The sequence below is a fragment of the Myotis daubentonii genome, chromosome 10 (genome assembly GCF_963259705.1).
Source record: "Myotis daubentonii chromosome 10, mMyoDau2.1, whole genome shotgun sequence".
NCBI classification, from domain to species: domain Eukaryota; kingdom Metazoa; phylum Chordata; class Mammalia; order Chiroptera; family Vespertilionidae; genus Myotis; species Myotis daubentonii.
In genome coordinates this window covers 48,988,936-49,009,717 of record NC_081849.1, presented here as the reverse complement: position 1 = coordinate 49,009,717, position 20,782 = coordinate 48,988,936, and the positions used below count along the sequence as shown (strand labels likewise).

At 34.3% G+C, this 20,782-nt stretch overlaps 1 protein-coding gene across 3 annotated transcripts in view; it reads right to left on the bottom strand.

The window, feature by feature from the left end:
• Nucleotides 1-661: 661 nt before the first annotated feature.
• CASD1 (CAS1 domain containing 1) overlaps nt 662-20,782 on the bottom strand; it is a 43,804-nt gene continuing 23,683 nt past the window's right edge. For 2 of the 3 annotated variants that reach the window (XM_059712338.1, XM_059712341.1), the window contains 9 exons: nt 20,325-20,414; nt 12,252-12,371; nt 11,093-11,249; nt 9,955-10,034; nt 7,636-7,737; nt 6,150-6,290; nt 5,565-5,642; nt 4,250-4,342; nt 662-2,130 (listed from right to left, as the gene is read on the bottom strand). In XM_059712338.1, the coding sequence (XP_059568321.1) occupies nt 1,864-2,130; nt 4,250-4,342; nt 5,565-5,642; nt 6,150-6,290; nt 7,636-7,737; nt 9,955-10,034; nt 11,093-11,249; nt 12,252-12,371; nt 20,325-20,414 (1,128 nt within the window). In that variant the 3' untranslated portion in view covers nt 662-1,863. Of the gene's footprint in view, nt 2,131-4,249; nt 4,343-5,564; nt 5,643-6,149; nt 6,291-6,553; nt 7,391-7,635; nt 7,738-9,954; nt 10,035-11,092; nt 11,250-12,251; nt 12,372-20,324; nt 20,415-20,782 lie in introns of those variants that run through there. The other variant, XM_059712339.1, reaches the window with a different exon arrangement.

The window sequence follows — 20,782 nt, the reverse complement described above, 5'->3', positions numbered from 1 at the left end:
GAGAGAAAACATTCACTCTTAGGTATCAGTGTTGGAGACAAAAGTGCTTCCAAAACCAGAAATACTGGTCATCTTTCTTCTTCAATTGTTTCCTCAGGAAGAATCTTTTTCAGGTGACAATACTTACAAGCTAAATTAAAATGCACTCTACTCATTGGCAAGCCACACCAGCAAGAATAATGTGATCACAGTACTTGGAAGTTTTTGATTTATAACTATACTATTCTCTACTTATAAGGCTGCAGTCTAGGAGGCAGAGCAATGAATCATTACAATTGTCTATCTGGGAAATGTCAAAGATTAAGTAAGGGCAGAAGGAGAGAGAAAAGGAAAGAACACACATTTCTGTCTTAGAAATAGTCCTCAATTAATGAGAAGATATCACTCGCACATAAATTCAGTGCTAAAGAAATATTAAATTTTTAAAATCTTCAAGTAAAACTACTAATATATCATAATGCTTACACTTCCTGAACAGATTATTCTCCAAAGCTCTGATAACTAAGTTATTCCTTTTTCAACTATCACAGTGATCTACACTAAGTTTGAAAAGCAAATTTAATTTGAGAAAATGAATTAGACATTTAAACCAATCATTAATGGACCCAGCTTTTTAAAAAAAGCACACACACAGTTTAATTGATACTTTGCCATACAAAAATAAGCATCCACAAAACGTTTATTTACTGTTTAAATTACTCCATATTTTCATGATGAACATGATGAACAGAAAATATATTTTACCCCGCACATAAGAGCAAACAAGTGCAATCTTTCAAACATTAAAAGTTGTATTAAAATCTGTACAACAGATAAATAAACTTATACCTCTAACAGCTGTAACAATACCAAACCAAACCAATCCAAACAAAAAACATATATTGTCCAAAGTCACCGGTTTACTTAAAATTCTACTGAAGGTCATACATCTCAATCGTAACAACTTGAATCTTTACTAGACTGCACAAGTTTAGATTGATAAGTATTTTTTAAAAATAGGAGGGAGTAATAAGAAATAAAATGATTATAAAGAACTTTCCAAACATTGGAAATAATATACAAAATTAGTCAGAGGAAAACATATTAAATGGATCCACAGGGTAACTGGTATTACACTGATATAGTTTAAGGAAAAGAAACAGGTGAATGTTTGAGTTGGAAAGAAAATTTGGCCTTTTTATAAAAAGAAGTAATAGCATCAACAATGACAAAACCCTGTAATGGAGCCTAGAAAAACTCTGTGAGACCAAGTGTACAAAGATTTAAGCTTGTACTAGTATATCCGAAAACCACAGTTAGAAAGAAAACCATGTCAGGAAACATAGCAACAGAACAAGAACACATAAATTAAAGGCATACTGTTCATCATTCCACACCATTGCACATCTGGCAAGAAAACAATACTGTAGTCATTCTTGAGAAAGTTTTCAATGAAGTGGGAATTACCATGATGAATATTGGTACAGACAATCTTATTATCACAAATTTAGTAAATATCAAAACAGTGTGACACTAAGCTAACTAAATTATCTATATTTTTTACTGGAAAGGCAATTATTTCCCTGCCTTCATATGTTAACTTAAAATCACTTATAAATGGAAATATAGATCCAGTAGAAAAGACTTTTCACATGCAATTCTCTACAATGCACTCTGCTTCATCAATTTTTTTCAGTATTTCACATCGGATATGTACATTTCCTATATATACAACCACACATGTTCAACAGACATCACTGAGCTGTCCTCTGACTGCACAAATTTTTATTTATCTATACAATTATATCTCAAGATAGATGCTTTTCTCCTCTAAGCAGTCAACAGTTAGCTTGAAGAGTTTAAGTTTTTTAGAATTTTAGCAACTTAATATCTTGATTTATCTTGAATGGATGATAAGATGAGGAGTCCACAAAAAAATGCAGCTATACATGCTAACCTTTTCAACAGAGATGAGTTATCTTTAGGAATAACGATCTGTGCAAGATCATTAGTGATCTGAGAAATTTCATGTGCCACACAAACGAATATGAAAGTGCTGACAATGATGTTGAGCATGGGGTTTCCAGGTATGAGTACTAAGATGCCCCTTGTGTCTGCTGCCAGCCATATGTGATATTGGCAAGTAAACAGCTAGGAGGAAAAATATTTCAAGTTAGATATGTACAGAAGGTCCATGAATATAAAAGTCTGTCCTAATTCAAACATCTGATAGCATAACTATATTAGCAGACTTTTCCAAAACCTTTTAATTCTGTTTCACTGCTGGTTCTGAAAAGCCTACTGCAGAGTCCACTCTCCAGAACCCCTACTTGCGGAAGCACTGGTTCAAAGTCCTCAAGAAACAAACCACAGAGACCCTCTAGCTTTATAAAATGCTCTGTATGAGGCCTGTCTTTGCAAGACAGCTGACAGGTATCTGGACTCCCGTATTCAGACCTCAAGTAAAGAATGACTGTGTGTGTGTGTGTGTGTGTGTGTGTGTGTGTGTGTGTGTGTCCAGCTACAAAACTATGTGTGTACTCTCTCTCTCTCTCTCTCTCTCTCTCTTTATATATATATTTATTTATGAATATGTTTATGTAGGTATAAATTTTGAATGGAAATAGCATAGTGTTTAAGATGTCTCCATGTTTGTTATGTATGGCCAAATGCTTTAGACCACATTCACATGTTTCTGAAGTGTATTTCAAGTTCTATGGGTATATATATATATATATATATATATATATATATATATATATATATATATATATATTAGACAACACCACTATTTATTTTTATTGTAATTACAAATGTGGTTCTTTCATCACATTGCTTCAAAATATCAGAGTAGAAATATGCTTAAGCTACTTCAACAAATATGAAGACTATGATATTTCTATATTTTTAATAGAAACACTAAATAGTAAATTAATTCAAAGTTTATAAAACTCTCATGCTTTAAATATTAAGGGGCATGCAAAATAAATATTCTTTAGTCCACTGAATGACTTGGTAAGTCTTTCATGATCAAGATTTTTAAATTCTATGTAATCTGAGACTTAAAAAATAATAGAACATTTATTCAAGAACTCAAAGGGGACATTTATTTCCCTATTTTATTTTAGTTAATCCTCACAGGAGGATATTTTTTATGTTGATTTTTAGAGATTGGGAGGGAGGGGGAGAAAGAGGCGAGAGAGAGACACAGGGAAATAGAGAGATGTGAGAAAAAGAGACAAACTGATTGGTTGCCTCCCACACATATTCTGACCAGGGCAGGGGATCAAACCTGCAACCCAGGTACATGCCCTTGACCTGGAATTGAACTCTCAACTCTTATGTGCTCGGGGCTGGTGTTCTAACCACTTAGCCATGGGCCAGGGCTTATTTCCCTATTATAAAGACAACTTAATAAATCTTATACTAAAAAATGTATCTTTTAAATAAATCATATACTCTAAAATTTATCTTTTATGATTACAATATGAATTGTTTTAAAATATTTTTTCAAATATAGCTCAGAATACTCAGAATGTATTTCAAAACCTACTTTAAACTGATTTTATAGATTAATTTCATATTAGTATTACATACAAAATGTACTGAGTTTTAAAATTTCCCCAAAATTTCTAATTATAAGGATGCATTTTATTATAAGCATTATAACTATATTTAATTATGGAGATGAACAAATTAAAATCCCCTCAGCTGATTTCATTTATATATACTAGAATTATATCTACTTTTTTCTCTCCTGAGCTCAGCATCTTGGTTGTCCTTAAAAGCTTAAGACAGTAAAAAGAACACTGTGAAAGTCATCTGTGTCTAGTCATTTAAATAAAGCTGTAAAAAATTATATAATATGTTTCTGCTTTTGAAAGTACTGAATTTCCCCCCTCTATAATTCTGTAAGTAACATAGCTTTGATAAAAAAAATGTCAGGTTGCCCTGGCTGGGTTGAAATATCCTCCGGTACACCAAAAAGGTTGAAGGTGTGATTCCCAATTAGGTGTGTATGGGAGGCAACCGAATGATGTTTCTCTCTCACATCGATGTTTCTCCCCCTCCCCTCTCTCTCTCCCTTCCTCTCTCTAAAAATCACTAAAAACATATACTTGGGTGAGAATTAAAAAATAAAAATAAAAACGTCAGGTTTACACACAAACACATATATATAAATGTACACATACACGTGTATATGCACACAAGCATATATGTAACACTTGACTGTTACATATATGACAGAGCAAAATATTAATGTACCAACCTCTAATGAAATTTTTCCAAACCAAGCAAAAAATGAACTGTAAACAGAACGGGCATATCCAGGAATATTCCTTATTAGAATAAAGGCTAAAATCTGAAGGAAAAAACCACAAAGGTAAATATTAATAATCTGTTTATTAAAAGCATTTTTGCTTTCCTTCAAGTCATAATTTATTCTTTATATTCTTAAACTTGACACATACAAAATACTTTCCCCCCCAATTGATTAGCAAGTTATTTTTGTTCTAGAGTGTATACAAACTCGATTTCTCAAACATGTGGTTTGTGTACTGCATACCAGTGCAGGTATTAGGTAGTACATGGTTGAGCAGTTTTAATTTATGCTTATTAGAAAAAAATATAAACCCACTCTGAGGCTTCTTATGAAGAAAGAGATGATATCATATTTATGTGGCAAAATTTATAAAACCTCATGATATAGTTTTGCTTTTTCCATAAGAATCCTCTAGAAACTCTCTTTGCTGCTCTTTGCTGGGCTACCTGTTTTTCAGGTCTTGGCTTAGACACTATTTTCTCCGAGAACCTTGCTGTGACATCAAGATGGGTTAGGAAGAAGTTTTGTGTGTTTCCAAAGCACCCTATTCATCATCACACTACCCACAATGTCCTATGATTACCTGCAACCAGAGGTGTCTGCAAAAATGTAAACATGACCTGAGTTGCCTCTAGCCTCTGCCTACCTCCCAGTCTCTACCACACACTTACGAATGTGGTGTATGCTCCTTCCCACCATAGCCTGCCTTCTTGCTGCCTGCTGTGCCTTCATCCCTCCAAATCAGCTGAGAGTTCTCAGGGAAATCACTCCTGACCTACACTCCAACCCCAACTAGGTAATATTCCCTCATGATGGTCTATTATTGCATCATGTACTTCTCTTTATAATTACATGGTAATTATATGATTACTATCTGTAATGGAAGAATGTAGGCTCGATAAGGATATAAAGTATGTTTGATTTGGTAATCACTATATCCTTCAGCATAATATCTAGTACATACTGGCATCAAATATTAGGTAAATGATTAAAAATTTCTTAAAAGCAAATATGAGAAGTACAATGAACATTTTCTAAGTGCCTACTAAGTGACAAATACTGATCATTTCCATACATTTAATATAACAACCCTTTAAAAGAGATTTTAACATCCCTGTTACAATAAAGGAAACTAGGACTTAGAAAGTTTAAGTAAAATAATTACATTTTAAATAGTTTGATCTCAAATTTCTTTGCCGCTAAAGATGGTGGTGTCCTTATCAAGAATTAAGAAACACTTTCTTTAAATCAAAATAATTACCTGCACCACAGAAACAGATGGGTGGAGTTCATTGCACTCTGCTTTGTTCTTACAACTGCTAGCCCAGATGGAATAGGTCTAAAACAAAAAATACGTGAATAGGTTCACAAACGCAGTTACGCCCTAGAGTCAGCATTCTCAGGAAATGTTGACGTTTTCTTTATTTATCGCATTATGCTTCATTATGTGATGTAAAAGCTTCAGTAAAACTTCCCACAGGTTTGCTCATCACTGGGTGTCTCCACTGCCCAGACATAAAGCACAGAGCGGGGCTCCGGTCCACGCTGCCCTGGGAACAGTGATCCCGAGGCAGTGATGGCTCTTCGTGTCAAACACCTTACGTTATATTTCTTCCCAACTTTATTACAATTTTTAAAATTCCTATCACTTAGATTTCAGTTATTCTTCATATTTAACTTGTATATGTATTCACTTCAGAATTTATGTTCAATTGGAAAATTAAAAAAAAGAATTTTAAAGTATTTTATTTATTAAAAATAATAGGTTCAATTCCTATCTCTTAAAGGAAATTTTGTATTACAATTAGGATGTTGGAAAATTAGAAGATTACATTTTGAAACTTACCAAGAAAGAAACTACTGAAATAAACAATAGAACATTTGAAATCTTGTTTGAAAAAAGAGGTTCACCCTTTCCTTCAGAAAGTATTTGACGCTTCTGTAAAGTCAGATAAGTGAAAGCAAACAACATTCCATGAAAGACTACCTGAAAAATAAGGAGAGAAAAATTTGTTTTAAACAACGTCTTTCCAATAAATAGCAACAAATGTGGTAAATGATAAAAACACGTATAAAAGTAATTAAGTTAAAAGCTTATTTTAGTAGTTTCAGAGTTTCTAGGACTTAAACTTCAAGAATAAAACTTCAAGCAATGAAATAAAGCCCATGATTGTTACAAACTATCAGCAATGGAAAAGCCAACATCTCTTGTAACAACATGAGACAAACTGGCTCAAACTGAAGAAATAATGCAAGTGTAGAAATAATGACAATTTAAAAATATTAATAAAAAACTATTCTGAAGGCACATAAAATTTAATTGTACTTATCCAAGATAAAACATCTTATATTGGTACTTCTTTTAATTGAATAAAACACAGAATGATTACAACACCAAGTTCATATTTTCAGATAGGAGTATATGCACTTAAAGAGTGAAAAACACATGTTGGACCAGAGAGCTTTCTTTTTAAATAAAGACTTGATGTGAACTACCATATCATAGTAGAATGCTCTAGTGAGAAAGTTGAGAATTTAAAATTATTTGATGACAAGACCTTCACAAAGCTTTTTATTAATAATTAATACATGGTTTTGAAATTCAATGTGTTCATTGGAAAATGCACAGGTAATGGGAACCAAGCACTGGCCCAGAAATAGGCACTAAGAAAACAATTGTTGAATGAAAAATGGGATAAGTGAAAGAAGGGAGGAAAAGGGAAAAGGGTAAAGAAGGGTAATTATTCAGTGCCTATTATTTAATGAACGCTGTGCTGGACATTTTACATTTTGTTGGTCAACTGAATGAATCTTAACCATCCTTCAATATTAAATTCATGAAATCACCCATGCATGACACCGCTCTTTCTTCTTTTCAAATTTCTACCTCCGATTTCATACTGCATACCTAACACCCAATTATAAGTAGTAATCTTGGGTTTTAAACTAGATTTTAATATTTAGAATCCTGGAGGTATGTCTTCTTTCTCTAATATGTCCTTCATCACACCAAAAGTAAAACATATGTTGGGGCTCAATACATATTGTGCTGAATGGCTGAAGCATACAAAGTATATGATGGGTCACCTGTAAGTCAAAATTATGACTCAAACAAAGGCCACTTTATAGACAACATTTTTACAGTATTTTTCTGCTGATATACAGGCATACCCTTTCTCTGCTATAAAAATGTAGAGAAATAGGGCTGCTTTGACTTAACATATCAACATGTGTCCTTATTCTAAAACTAAGTAAAAATAGTTTAAAAAATTTCCAAATGATTTTTAAGAGTACAATATGAAATGGCAAAAGATCAGAAGGTAAATACATACGTAACGGTCTAACCTCCATCTGAACCACCATTCATATACATTTCCTTTCAGTTCAAAACACTTAGACAATGGCCAAAGAGAAAAGATCTTCTCAAATGCACCCTGAAAAAAGGAATCCAGAAAATAAATTAAAATGGTACAAGTCAATACTTGTCTTGCAATTCATTAAAAATAATAATTTTCTAAAGTTAGAATTATATAAGGATTACTCACAGTTTTTAGGTTCTCCTTATTTAACTTAAAAATATAACTTCATTTGAAATTCATTTGAAAAGAAATTTATTTTACTGATGGCTAATAAAGATGACAAAACATTTTTGTTACTTTACTTTTACTGCACATGGAAGGCTACTGAGACTGAAAATTTTGAAAAGAATAAGCTGGTAATTGGAAAATTATTCCATTTAAAAATTTAAATCTAGTACACAAAACAGCTAATATTTACTGATCAAAACACAAAAATACAAAAGGCTTCAGCCAATATGCTATAAATAACCTAAGAAATGATGGTTAAGGTTAAAATATAGTTTTTCTTTCTCTAAATGTCCTTAATAATCTATAATTAACCAGTTGAGTTAAAAGAATCCTCTGAATTAGTCACCTTAATAAATCAATCGGCAAATGCCATTACTAGTTTTTGAAACAAAGTTTACAATTTTATTCTGGTGAAGTTAGTGAATTGTGCCCCTTATTAACCTGACAGCCTTGAAAATCTGAGAATGTAGAGGCAGAAGTCTTGGGTACATTCCTGCACATTAATGAAGTCTTTCAAAGAAGAGAACAAAAACCTCAATTTCCAGACCAAAGAATGACGACAAACTCTATTAAGGAAAACTCCATTACTAGACCTAATTCCACAGCATAAAAATGTCTAACATCACAATTTTTTAAAAGGCTAATAAAAATTAAGAAAAATATGGAAACAGTATTGTATTTTCGGTAATGCTGAATGCTTAGGTCAGAAAAACTTTATTATTTTAATAAAATGTAGTATTCTCCTTTTAATGACAGATTTTAAAATGCTTATAGCTTGTTAAAAATAGGTCCTATTTATGCCTCAGAATATTAAGGATGATTCTTAACAAAATTTTCAATATTAAGTACTTATATATCATATATGCAAACTGTATGAAATACAGAAATATGACTTAATAGGTACATAGCTATTAGATATGATCCTATGTAGCATATATTTGTAATGTACAACTTTATTTCTGATTAAAATTTTGTTTTTTATGTGACCAACCAACAAGTATTTATTGAGCATCCATTATGTGAAAGACACTGGGCTATACTGGACTATGAACTTGTTTTCTTGTGCAGTAGTAATCACTAATCCAGGGCAGGGGAAACCTCCTTAGGTCCTCTACTGAACCTCTGGTCTACCTTCCTTTCTCTTCCTCAGATGCTCCACGAGAGTGTTGGCAATTTTAATGAATGACTATTAAGTAGTTGTTGCAATTACTTGGCTTATTTCTGTATACATTTGCCAATCGTTTCTTTATTATTTCAAAGATCTTCTGCAAAAAACCTTAGAGGTGGAGCAGTAATATAAATGCTTTATTTCTAAGTATGAAAATAAGTATGAAAGCCTACAAAACAAACAAGCCAGAAACCAGCTTTATAGAGAAACACACATACACACACAGCTTATATGACATTTGTACCTGATGCAACCAGGTACAAGACAGAGTTTGGGAGACAGGAGCAAGTTGTGCAGAATATGTCACAACTATAGGCATTCTAATTAAAATATTTTGTTTATTGTACTGCCTAAACGATATGTCGGTCTCATGGACTGACCAGCAGGTAGCAGTTTGCCACCCTGCTAAAGTAGCTGAGAGAAAATGACCAAACTTTTAATTAAATTAAATGTACTACATATGTACAAATCCCGTTGCTCCTAACTTGGTTTTACTAACTGCCAAAATTTTACTCTGTAGTTATGGAAAAATCAAGTAACATTTTGATGCAATGAATAATGCACAAACCAAGTTGCAAATTCTGTCAAGAGAATTTTGATCTCCACTTAGAGTAGTGTCTTAAAGAGGCATTCAATAAACGTTTGATTGATCAAGTAAAATGGGTTCTGCACAATTGCCAGAGGAAGAGCTTTAAATTGCTCTTACAACAAAACAGGGGTAACAAAAGTGGGTCTCAAAAGATCTACATTGAGTAGTCAACTACCGAGTGACACTTTTATTACAGTCATTAAAAAATGAAGCTAAAGAAAAGCTCTGAATCTTCTCACATATTTTAATAGATTTGAACTCTAAAATAAAATAGAACAAAATATAAACTAAAAAAGACTGTACAAACCTGAGAATATGCCAAAAAACATATACATAACAGCAAGAAGGCTAGTTTCAAGAGTAAACCAAAATGCCAGAAACAACTTCCTAAGAGAGAAAATATTTAATTTATTAAAAATTGTGAATTTACATAAGAAAATATTTGATATTATTTAAAGTATTAATACCCTGCATAGTTCTTAACATAATTTAAAGCTGCTTATAAGTTACACAAACTACATTTAAGCAGTGTAAGTTACAAGTAGAAAAAAAAGGTAGAGGGTCCTTGCTAGGAATGAGGCTACAACATATACCTGATAGCCTATATACCCACTATTCATCCACTATAAATATATTTGAAAACAACTCCTGAATTCAATTATACCTATTCATTATTGAAAGTTACAACAAAATTTGGAACAATATGTTCAATGTAATTTTAACAAACATGTTGAATCTAACTTAGACTGCTTAAACATTAAACTTCTAAAAAGAAAGCTTAAGAACTCTCTAATGGACTAGGACTTAACCATAAAATGTATTTTACATATACATGTTTTAAGTTATGTGCTCCCAGTTTATACACATTGATTATTCATTTGATTAATATTTTGAGTTTATGTCAAGCGGTTAAACTACAGAGGCTGTAAAACAGGTTGATAATAACTGCTTAAAGGGTTGTCTAGAAGATAAATTATATTAGCACTTTTTAAAATTGTTTGACATAGAAAGCCTTTTTTACAAATGAATGTTTATTAAAAATCTCAATATATATAAGAAATCAAATAAAGCAGAGTTATCAGGATTGAAGCAGGATGTAAGAGACAGGAGCCTTATTTGGCTTTCCTTTCTTTCTCATAGCTCTCTGCATTCTGGCTTTGTACTCTTTGAAACTGTTGCATTAGTTAATAGGTAAAATGGCTTTAAAAATTTAAATTTAAAAAGAAAAGACATAATATAGATTAAACTATTATTCTGCACTATTATTTCAACTATTTATCTGCAACATTTTAGAAACAGATTTTAAGGCCAAACTTTCAAAATGTCAATACTACACATAAGTTTTAACTGTTTACATGTCTCAAAAAATAGCCTTTACCAACTAAAAAGAAATTTCGTACATTGAAAGGACATATTTATTAACATAAGTAAGAGAGTATATTTACCGTTTGCTTTTTTTTGGATTATTTGAGGCCATAGTGCTAAAGTAACATATATGACCATGAACCATACTGTGACCAAGGGGACAAAGTAATAGAATTGATAAGGCCGATCCATTACTATACATAACACCACTACCAGGAAATTGAGACGAAATAAGACCTATTAAAAAGGAGAAGAAAATGGTTTTCATTCCAGATATTCATGAACAGCAAAGACAGATTCTTTCTGACAAAGTATAAATGTTTGACACTAGAATAACAAATATACAAGCATATTTTATTAATCCCTAAAATTATATTTGTTCTACAGTCATTGTAAAGAGTTGAATATAAAATATTTATGCATCATTATATTAACTACATCCCAGCAAAGCACAAGCCTGAGATGTCCTCTGGCTGCAATTGCCATCGTGTTACATGTAGGGAAAAAATCATCAATCTCCTTCTGAGAGCTCCAGTTTATAGGAGGAGATTAGATTACCTCAAGAAAAGGTATCCATTTCATCTCTATTTGATGTGGATTTACCCCATTTGGGATTAAATTGAGAGTTGTCATAGATACAAAATGATATTACTCAAATTAAAAAGTATCTTTGGGACTTATGTAACAGTCATTTCAGACAGTGTGATGTCATTCAAAGAACAAAGAATTGGAGAGGTTGATATTAGAGCTCCAGCACTTACTATGTTACTACAGGCAAATTATTTAACCTCTCTGAGCCTCAGTGTCCTTGTTTGTACATGAGAAGATCACAACTCAGGTTTGTAATGAGAGATAAGTAAAATAATGTTCAGAAATTGCCTAGAATAAGGTAGAAACTTAATAAATATTAATCTCCTCTTAGAGAGAGAAAACATAGGCTATAATAATAATTCCAGGTAATTATACATTTCTACAAAACTAAAGTAAACCAGCAACGTTTTCCCTTGTGTACCAGTGCTTTTATTATACATTCATCTAAATTATATTTCCCTTCCCTCAGTAATAAATTATTTATCTCTTAATTATTAACCATAGAACATAGAAATAACACAATTTTAAAGTGCTATTTCAAAACTCAAATTATTCATGGTCTTATAATGACAATATTTATATTTTATCAACAGTTAGGCACAAAAGCATGTTGAAATGAAAAAAAAAAAGAACTGCATGCATTCCTACCTGACATACTCTATGGATTCCAAAGTCTCCCTTGACCCAAAAATATGAGAAATGTCCATAGCCCGTCTGAAATAGATATGCAGCAACCAGAACTCGAACGTGCATGTACACAGGCAAAAACTGTTGACAAAAACAGATATGTAAAATATATGTTGCTACTAACTATACCTTGAATTGCCATAACCAGCACTTTTAACCAAGATAGTGGATCATCGTTATCATTTGGCATTATCTCAATGAAAAGATTTATTCTCAAAAGTTACACATTATAGCAGGAGTTAAAAATGTAGACTTTTGAATCAGATAGACCTAGATTCAAATTCTGGTTTCTGCCACTTTCTAGTTATGTGACTTAAGTCTGAGTTTTCTAAACTGTGAAGTGTTTTTGCGAGGAATGCATAATTAATATAAAATTTGTATATTTCTTTGTATATTTGTATATTTCTTCCAGTTAGAACTAAATATATGATATCAAATTATTAATCACCACTATGGATTTCACATTTTCCTAATGATAAAAAACAAAATTTCCTACATTTTTGGCCCTGGTAAATATATTAGACCTGTAAATAAAATGGTCACATGACTACTTACAATATTAAACAAAACATACATATTTAAAAATATATACAAACATATTTTAGAAATATTATTTCCCTCCACTCTTATCTTATAGAATTTTATGTTATACTAGAGGCCCAGTGCACGATTCGTGCACCAGTGTGGTCCCTTGGCCTGGCCTGCTGATCAGGCCGAAACCAGCTCTCCGACATCCCCTGAGGAGTTCCACCAGCAAGGTAACCTACCAGTCAGAGCATCTGTCCCCTGGTGGTCAGTGCACATCATAGCGACTGGTCAACCGATCGACTATCTGCCCCCTGCTGGTCAGTGCATGTCATAGCGAATGGTTGAGTGGTTTTAACATATCATTAGCATATCATGCTTTGATTGGTTGAATGGCTGACTGGTCGACTGGACACTTAGCACACTAGGCTTTTATTATATAGGATGCCCACATAAACTGTTTCATTATGACTAAGATGCTTAGAATCACTTGCCATGGTTTTTTAGAGCATCACATCTTCACTTTAAGGTTGAATAAAAATACCATATTTCTAATATATATTTTAGGGTGTCACTGGAAATATGATCTCATTTACAAAGTCCTGATTCTCATAATCTTAAAACACTATCATTCCATTTATCCATTAACCATTAGTCCTTTAGATGCATATTCATGATCTCTACAATAGAACTAGTACACAGTTTTAAAAAATTACCTTTTCAAGGCTTGTTCAATGACATTCAACACTTGCAATTACATTCTTTTTGGGATAATTACTAAATCTACATAGATATTTTAAAAAATGTTTTATTGATTTCAGAGAGAGGAAGGGAGAGGAGGAGAGGGATAGAAACATCAATGATGAGAGAGAATCGTCAATTGGAGAATGTTGCATGCCCCACACTGGGGATCAAGCCTGCAACCCAGGCATATGCCCTTCATTATTATTTTTAAATGTCTTATCCTTAGGTCAGAAATTTTTTTAAAAATATATTTTATTGATTTTACAGAGAGGAAGGGAGAGAGTTAGAAACATCGATGAGAGAGAAACATCGATCAGCTGCCTCCTGCACAACCCCCACACTGGGATGTGCCCACAACCAAGGTACATGCCCCTGACCGGAATTGAACCTGGGACCTTTCAGTCCGCAGGCGACGCTCTATCCACTGAGCCAAACCGGTTATGGCAGGTCAGAAATTTTTAATGAAGGTATAACATATTAGAATCACAGGGATGAAGGTGGAAAAGGTACTACTGAAATAACCTCAAGATTTATCTAATCTAAATCTGTGCTCTTACTTCATTCTTGAATGTTCTCTAAAACGTTCCCTTCAAATATCTGAGCACCTTTTTAGTAGCAGAAAACAACAAATTCCAAAGGCAATCCATTCCATTTTCAGATGATCCTTAACTGCTATTAAGCTTCTTTTCATGAAAAGTTGAAATCTAACTTTATTTTTTTTTAAATATATTTTATTGATTTTTCACAGAGAAGAAGGGACAGGGATAGAGAGTTAGAAACATCGATGAGAGAGATCGATCAGCGGCCTCCTGCACACCCCCCACTGGGGATGTGCCCGCAACCAAGGTACATGCCCTTGACCGGAATCGAACCCGGGACCCCTCAGTCCGCAGGCCAACGCTCTATCCACTGAGCCAAACCGGTTCGGCTGAAATCTAACTTTATGTACAACTACCAACTTCAGTGCTCTAGGGCAGTGCTGTGCAATAGAAATAAAAGTGAGCCACACAGTAAATTTTTAATGTGGCCACCAGAACATTTAAAAAAATTAAAAGAAACAATTGAAACTAATTTTAATCAGTATATTTTATTTTTTACTCAATATATCTAAAATATTATCATTCCAAGATATAACTAGATATTTTACATTATTTTCATACTAAGTTTTTGAAGTTAGCATGCATTTATCATAATTAGTCATACTTAATATGGTTCGTGTTTTACTTTATGTGGTATAGCACATCTTAATTCTGACTGGCTACATTTCAAGTGCTCAACAGTTACCTGTGGTAGTGGTTACCATAATGAAGAGTCTAGTTCTGGAGCCATATACACAGACTTAATCACTCTTACATCTAATAGTTCTACAAGTATTTTAAAAAAACAGATGTCAAACCTAGGCTAACCATTACTAATTACTTTAACCACTCTCCAGAAAATATCCATTCAAGTCCCTTCAAGACTGAGGCTAGGCCTACAAAGTTGGGACTTGGTTCTTATATTTCAACAGCAAAACCTATTCATTTAAATGGTATTAAACACTACCACTACAATTTGCCAAGTTCCAGATAATGCTAGATTATTACAAATTTCATGTAATAATCCTCTGAACTTTTTAAATATTTTAAACCAAGAGAAAAGTTGTGAGAATAGTACAATGTATATCTATATACATGTTATGCTAAGCCATTTTTAAAAATTTATTTCTTTCTTGATTAAAGTACTACATATGAGTCCTTATCCTCCCATTGCCCCCCCCCCCCCCACTCATGCCTTCACCCCCCTGGTGTCTGTGTCCATTGGTTAGGCTTATATGCATGCATACAAGTCCTTTGGTTGATCTCTTCCCCTTTCCCCCACCCTCCCCTACCTTCCCTCTGAGGTTTGACGGTCTGCTAAGCCATTTTAAAAGTATATTGCAACTCATACAACTTAACAAAAGGAAGATAAACAATCCAATAAAAAAATGGGCAAACGACCTAAATGAACACTTTTCGAAAACGGACATACCAGAAGGCCCAGAGACATATGAAAACATGCTCAAAGTCACTAATCATCTGAGAGATGCAAATCAAAACAACAATGAGGTACCATCTCACACTTGTCAGAATGGCTATCATCAACAAATCAACAAATAACAAGTGCTGGTGAGTAAGCCGAGAAAAAGGAACCCTCGTGTACTGCTGGTGGGAATGCAGACTGGTGTAGCCCTTGTGGAGAACTATATGGAGTTTCCTCAAAAAGTTAAAAATGGAACTCCCATTTGACCCAGTCATTCCACTTCTAGGAATACATCCCAAGAAACTAGAAATACCAAGGACATGTGCATCCCTATGTTCCATAGCAGCATAATTTACCAAAGCTAAGATTTGGAAACAGCCTAAGTGCCCATCAGCAGATGAGTGGATTAAAAAACTGTGGTACATCTACATAATGGAATACTACGCTGCTATAAAAAAGAAGGAAATTTTACCATTTGCAACAGCATGGATGGACCTGGAGAGCATTATGCTAAGTGAAATAAGCCAGTCAGAGAAAGATAAATACACATGATCTCACTCATATGTGGGATATAATGAACATAAACTGATGAACAAAAATAGATCTAGAGACAAGGTAACACTGAACAGACCATCCAACCTCAGAGAGAAGATGGGGGTGGGGGCGGTTTAGAGATCAACCAAAGGACTTATATGCATGCATTTTAGCATAACTAATGGACACAGACACTGGGGCGTTGGGGGCTTGTCCTGGGCTATGGGGGTGGCCGGGGTGGAGTTGGGGGTCAATCGGGGAAAAAGGAGACATAGGTAATACTTTAAACCAGGGGTTGCCAACCTTTTGGACCTTATGGACCACCACTGCTTTAAACAATGAAATTTAAAAAAAAATTTAAAAAGTATATTGCAGACCACATGACACCATCCCTACATATTTTAGTATCTTCTAAGCAGAAAAAATACCTGACCATATTTTATTATCATACCCAAGAAGTTTAATATGCGTATAACAGTATCTGCTGTACAATGTATACTCAAATTTCCCTGATTGTCCCAGTAATATTCCTTATGGTTAAATTTTTTTTTTTTAAATTTAGAACCTGAATCAATGATCACACATGGCACTTAGTTATCATTCTTTTTTAGTCTCTTTTAATTTAAATTATTTCTTTTTTGTCTTTCATGAGTCAAATCTACATATATAAAAGGCTAATATGCTAAGTGTCCAACTGGCCGACCGGTTGCTATGACTCACACTGACCACCAGAGGGCAGACGCTCAACACAGGAGCTGCTGAGCTGCAGTGACTTGGCAGCGGCAGTTCTCGGGTGACGCACCCCAAAACCAGAGAGGGGGGGCGCCCGATTCCTCGTGGGGCCGCGCGATTCTACCTTTGGCCATGGGTTATGTTGTTGCTGGGGCACTGTCGGCAGCAAATCTGGTTTACTGCACACTTGCATTTGCATTCCACACCCTGTATGGCAGCAACTTTGCAGAGTCCTCTCTTACTCTGGGACCCCTTTGGGGGATGTCAGAGAGCTGGTTTTGGCCTGATCCCCACAGGCCAGGCCGAGGGACCCCACCTGCCGGAGGGACTCTTCTTACTCCACAGATGCTGGGGAGGGACCGAGGGAGGTTGGCTCCAAGGCATGTCTGGCCCATCTTGCCCAGTCCTGCCCTGCCGGCCACCTTCTACTTAATTTCCTTTCACTGCGCACAAACCCGTGCACTGTTCACTAGTATTATAATAAAATTTTAGTCATAAAAATATATCTTAAATTCCAACTACATTGAAATTAGTAGATAAGCTAGGCTGACTTCTGGTTATTTTCTTTTTCTAGTCCCACCAATTTTCCTTCAATACCTTTCATTCAGGCGTAACTACCATGCTATACCTTTTCATATTAAATTCATAGTATTTTATCCCTTAGATATAAATTATATCTTAAAAGAATGTTTATACCAAGAATTACAATCTACCAGACCATCTGTATTATTTTTAAATTTTTCCATTAATTTTTGATGTGGTATCTATCTATCTATCTATCTATCTATCTATCTATCTATCTATCTATCTATCTCTCTATCCATCCATCCATCCATCCATCCATCCATCCATCCATCCATCCATCCATCCATCCATATATCCCTGGTATAAAAAAGCCTAAGCGACCATTACAACAGGTCAACTGAACAACTGGTAGCTATGATGAGCACTGACCACCAGTGGGCAGATGCTCAACACAGGAGTTGCCTCCTGGTGGTCAGTGCACTCCCACAGCCAACCTCCCAAGGCCAGCCAACCTCCCATGGTCCCTCCCCCTGACCCAGCTGAGCTGGGCGAGATGGCCCTGATTGGCCCCGATCCCTGGCCAGGCAGAGGGGCCCCCCTCCCCCCCCCCGCCACATGGCACAACTAAAATTTTATATATTTTACTCAAAATAGAAAACATTAAGATTAGGTAATTAAAATCATTATGGCAGTTAAAAGGAGTTTTTAATTAAGTGAATCTCTTAAATATCCAAGAATCAAGTCCCCAAGTATGCTATAACCCATGCTAATAATGCTTTGCTGGTGTAGATATAGGCAATTTCTAACTACAAAAGCCTATAGTATAAAGCACAGGGATATGGTAATTAATCAGAACAAGTGATCTGTTAATGAAAAGTATGCCCTTCCAGAACAAGGATTTTTTTTTTTAATTGTCATTTAGGATGTATTAGAATGTAGTCTAAGATGTATTAGAATGCTAGTTTGGCAAATGATTATAACAGAATGCCAAATTGCCTGCATCCATTTATGATCCAAGTCCTTTCTGGAATCACTAAATTGAGGAACTTAATCTGCCATTAATTCTATCTGATTTTTTTTACACTATTATCACCCTTTATATGTCAGCAATTAATTATGTCCCTAAGTGGCATTTTCTTAAAACCCTTTTTTCCTCTCAAATTAATTTAATCTTTATTCATATGTCAGAGATATTTTTAAGATTCAAGATGCATCTCCAGTTACTTTTTTAGAGAATTTGCCAAATTCATTCTATAAATTCTGAACTGGGCTTATAAATTAAGTTTAACTATCTTCGTCTCTCCTTGCTTGGGCCTCTGACTGTCCTGGCTCTCCCGCGGCTATGTGATTTCAATTGGTCCCTTCAGCTGCAATGTCACAGGAATTTCACTGCTGCCACGAATAAACGTATCAGTCACATAACTTCAGCAAAAATAATACTTCAAATCTCTGCCTCTTACTCTTCAAACAAATCATCCATAAAATTTTTGAAAAATAATAGACTTTATGAAGAATAACATTATTTTCAAAATGTTAGAGATATCTGAAAACCCCCAGTATTATTTACCTTAACTGCTATGAAAATTTTAAAACACTCCTTCCTGAGCAAGTCTCCTGTCATCTTAATTTATCATTGATTCAAATACTGTTTAAAGATGTGCACTTTATATAAATAACACAATTAGAAAAACAGTTCAGTAGTTCCCAAATTTGAATGTTTCTTAAATTTTTAAAACCTATTTTATAAAAGTCAGTTTGTATCTTCAGTATAAAAACTTATGTGAAAAGTGACAGACACTTAGGTTTACCCTCAAAAGTCTGTTTTAACTGTAATGTAGCTAAAGTGTTATAACTGATTTTTTTTTCCCATCCTTGCCAAAACCAAGATGTTGTCAGACCACAAGAATCCTAGGGAGAAGGAAAAAATGATTTTGTCCAGGTAGAGGAGGCACTGAGTGAGCACAGGAAGGGTCCCCATCTCACGGAGAAGGTAATACTTAGGAAGTATGGCATATCCCACATGGTCTACAGTCCACCAGTACCTGAGCTCTGAACACTGGGGCAAGAGAGTTTCAAGTTTTTTAAACTTTAAAAGTGTAAAAATAGTTGGTCAAACTCCCAAACTTCCTAAAATATGGTGAAGGATACAATATAAAATATAATCATCTAATTTGATTTCCCTTGATAGTCACTTGCCTATTCCAAATCTTTTATAATTAAATGTCATCTACATAAAGTTTTGATAACTTTAAATTAGTTGTTCATTAGGATGACATGAAATAATGCCCTTAGATTATCAGCTGCTTCTACTGCATTAAAATTAAGGCTAAGAAAATACAAATAAATTATTGCTCTCTTTTCAGAATAATGGATTTTGCTTTTAAAACTACACATTCTCAAAGTCAAGTGGTAGGAGAAGAATGGGAAGGCAGAAAGATCGGGTTGAAAATAAATGACAGAGAATATAACACAAAAGAGTCCATGCCCTTAAAAAAACATTAAAGTGACATTATTTCCTACTAGAGCAGGGGTGAGCAAACTTTTTGACTCGAGGGCCACATGGGTTCTTAAACTGGACCAGAGGGCCAGGACAAAAGCATGGATGGAGTGTTTGTGTGAACTAATATAAATTCAAAGTAAACATCATTACATAAAAGGGTACGGTCTTTTTTTTTTTTTTTTAGTTTTATTCATTTCAAATGGGCCAGATCTGGCCCGCGGGCCGTAGTTTGCCCACGGCTGTACTAGAGGCCCGGTGCACAAAATCTGTGCATGGGTGGGGTCCCTAGGCCTGGCCTGTGATCAGGACCTTCTGGCTGCTGGCCGGGGCCTTCCTTCATTCCGCGCTGCTCCCTGGTGGTCAGCACACATAATAGTGAGCAATTGAACACCCGGTCTCCTGGTCAAACTCCCGAGGGGACACTTTGCCTTTTATATATATAGAAGATATTTTCTGAATTTCAATATACTTACAGTACTTGCTCCAGAGATATGATAAATCAAAATCACAAGTTGCATCCAGCCTTTCCATTCATCTGTTTGTTCTCTATTTAATACTTTAGTCTGTGTAAAGAACCAAAATCTGTTTCAAATTTCACCATGAAGCTATTATTTGGACAATGTATACTAAGTATGTTAAAATTATCCTTATAGGATATAAAGCTAATGCTTTTGTTAAAAGAATTTGTGTGGGGGGGAATTAAAAATAGACATTTTATTTCTTGATAAAAGATACAATATGAATTTGAAAACTAATATAAACTAACAGATTTTAAATAGTGTTTAAGTTGATACCTATGGTTTTATATTAAGAATACATTAAACTGTGACAATGGTTTGTAAATCTAAAAAACAGCATTTTCTAATTTTAAGAAAGTCTTAAGATTTCAGTTAAAAAAGATCTTACAGTTCTCTTACACTTTAATGGGGGG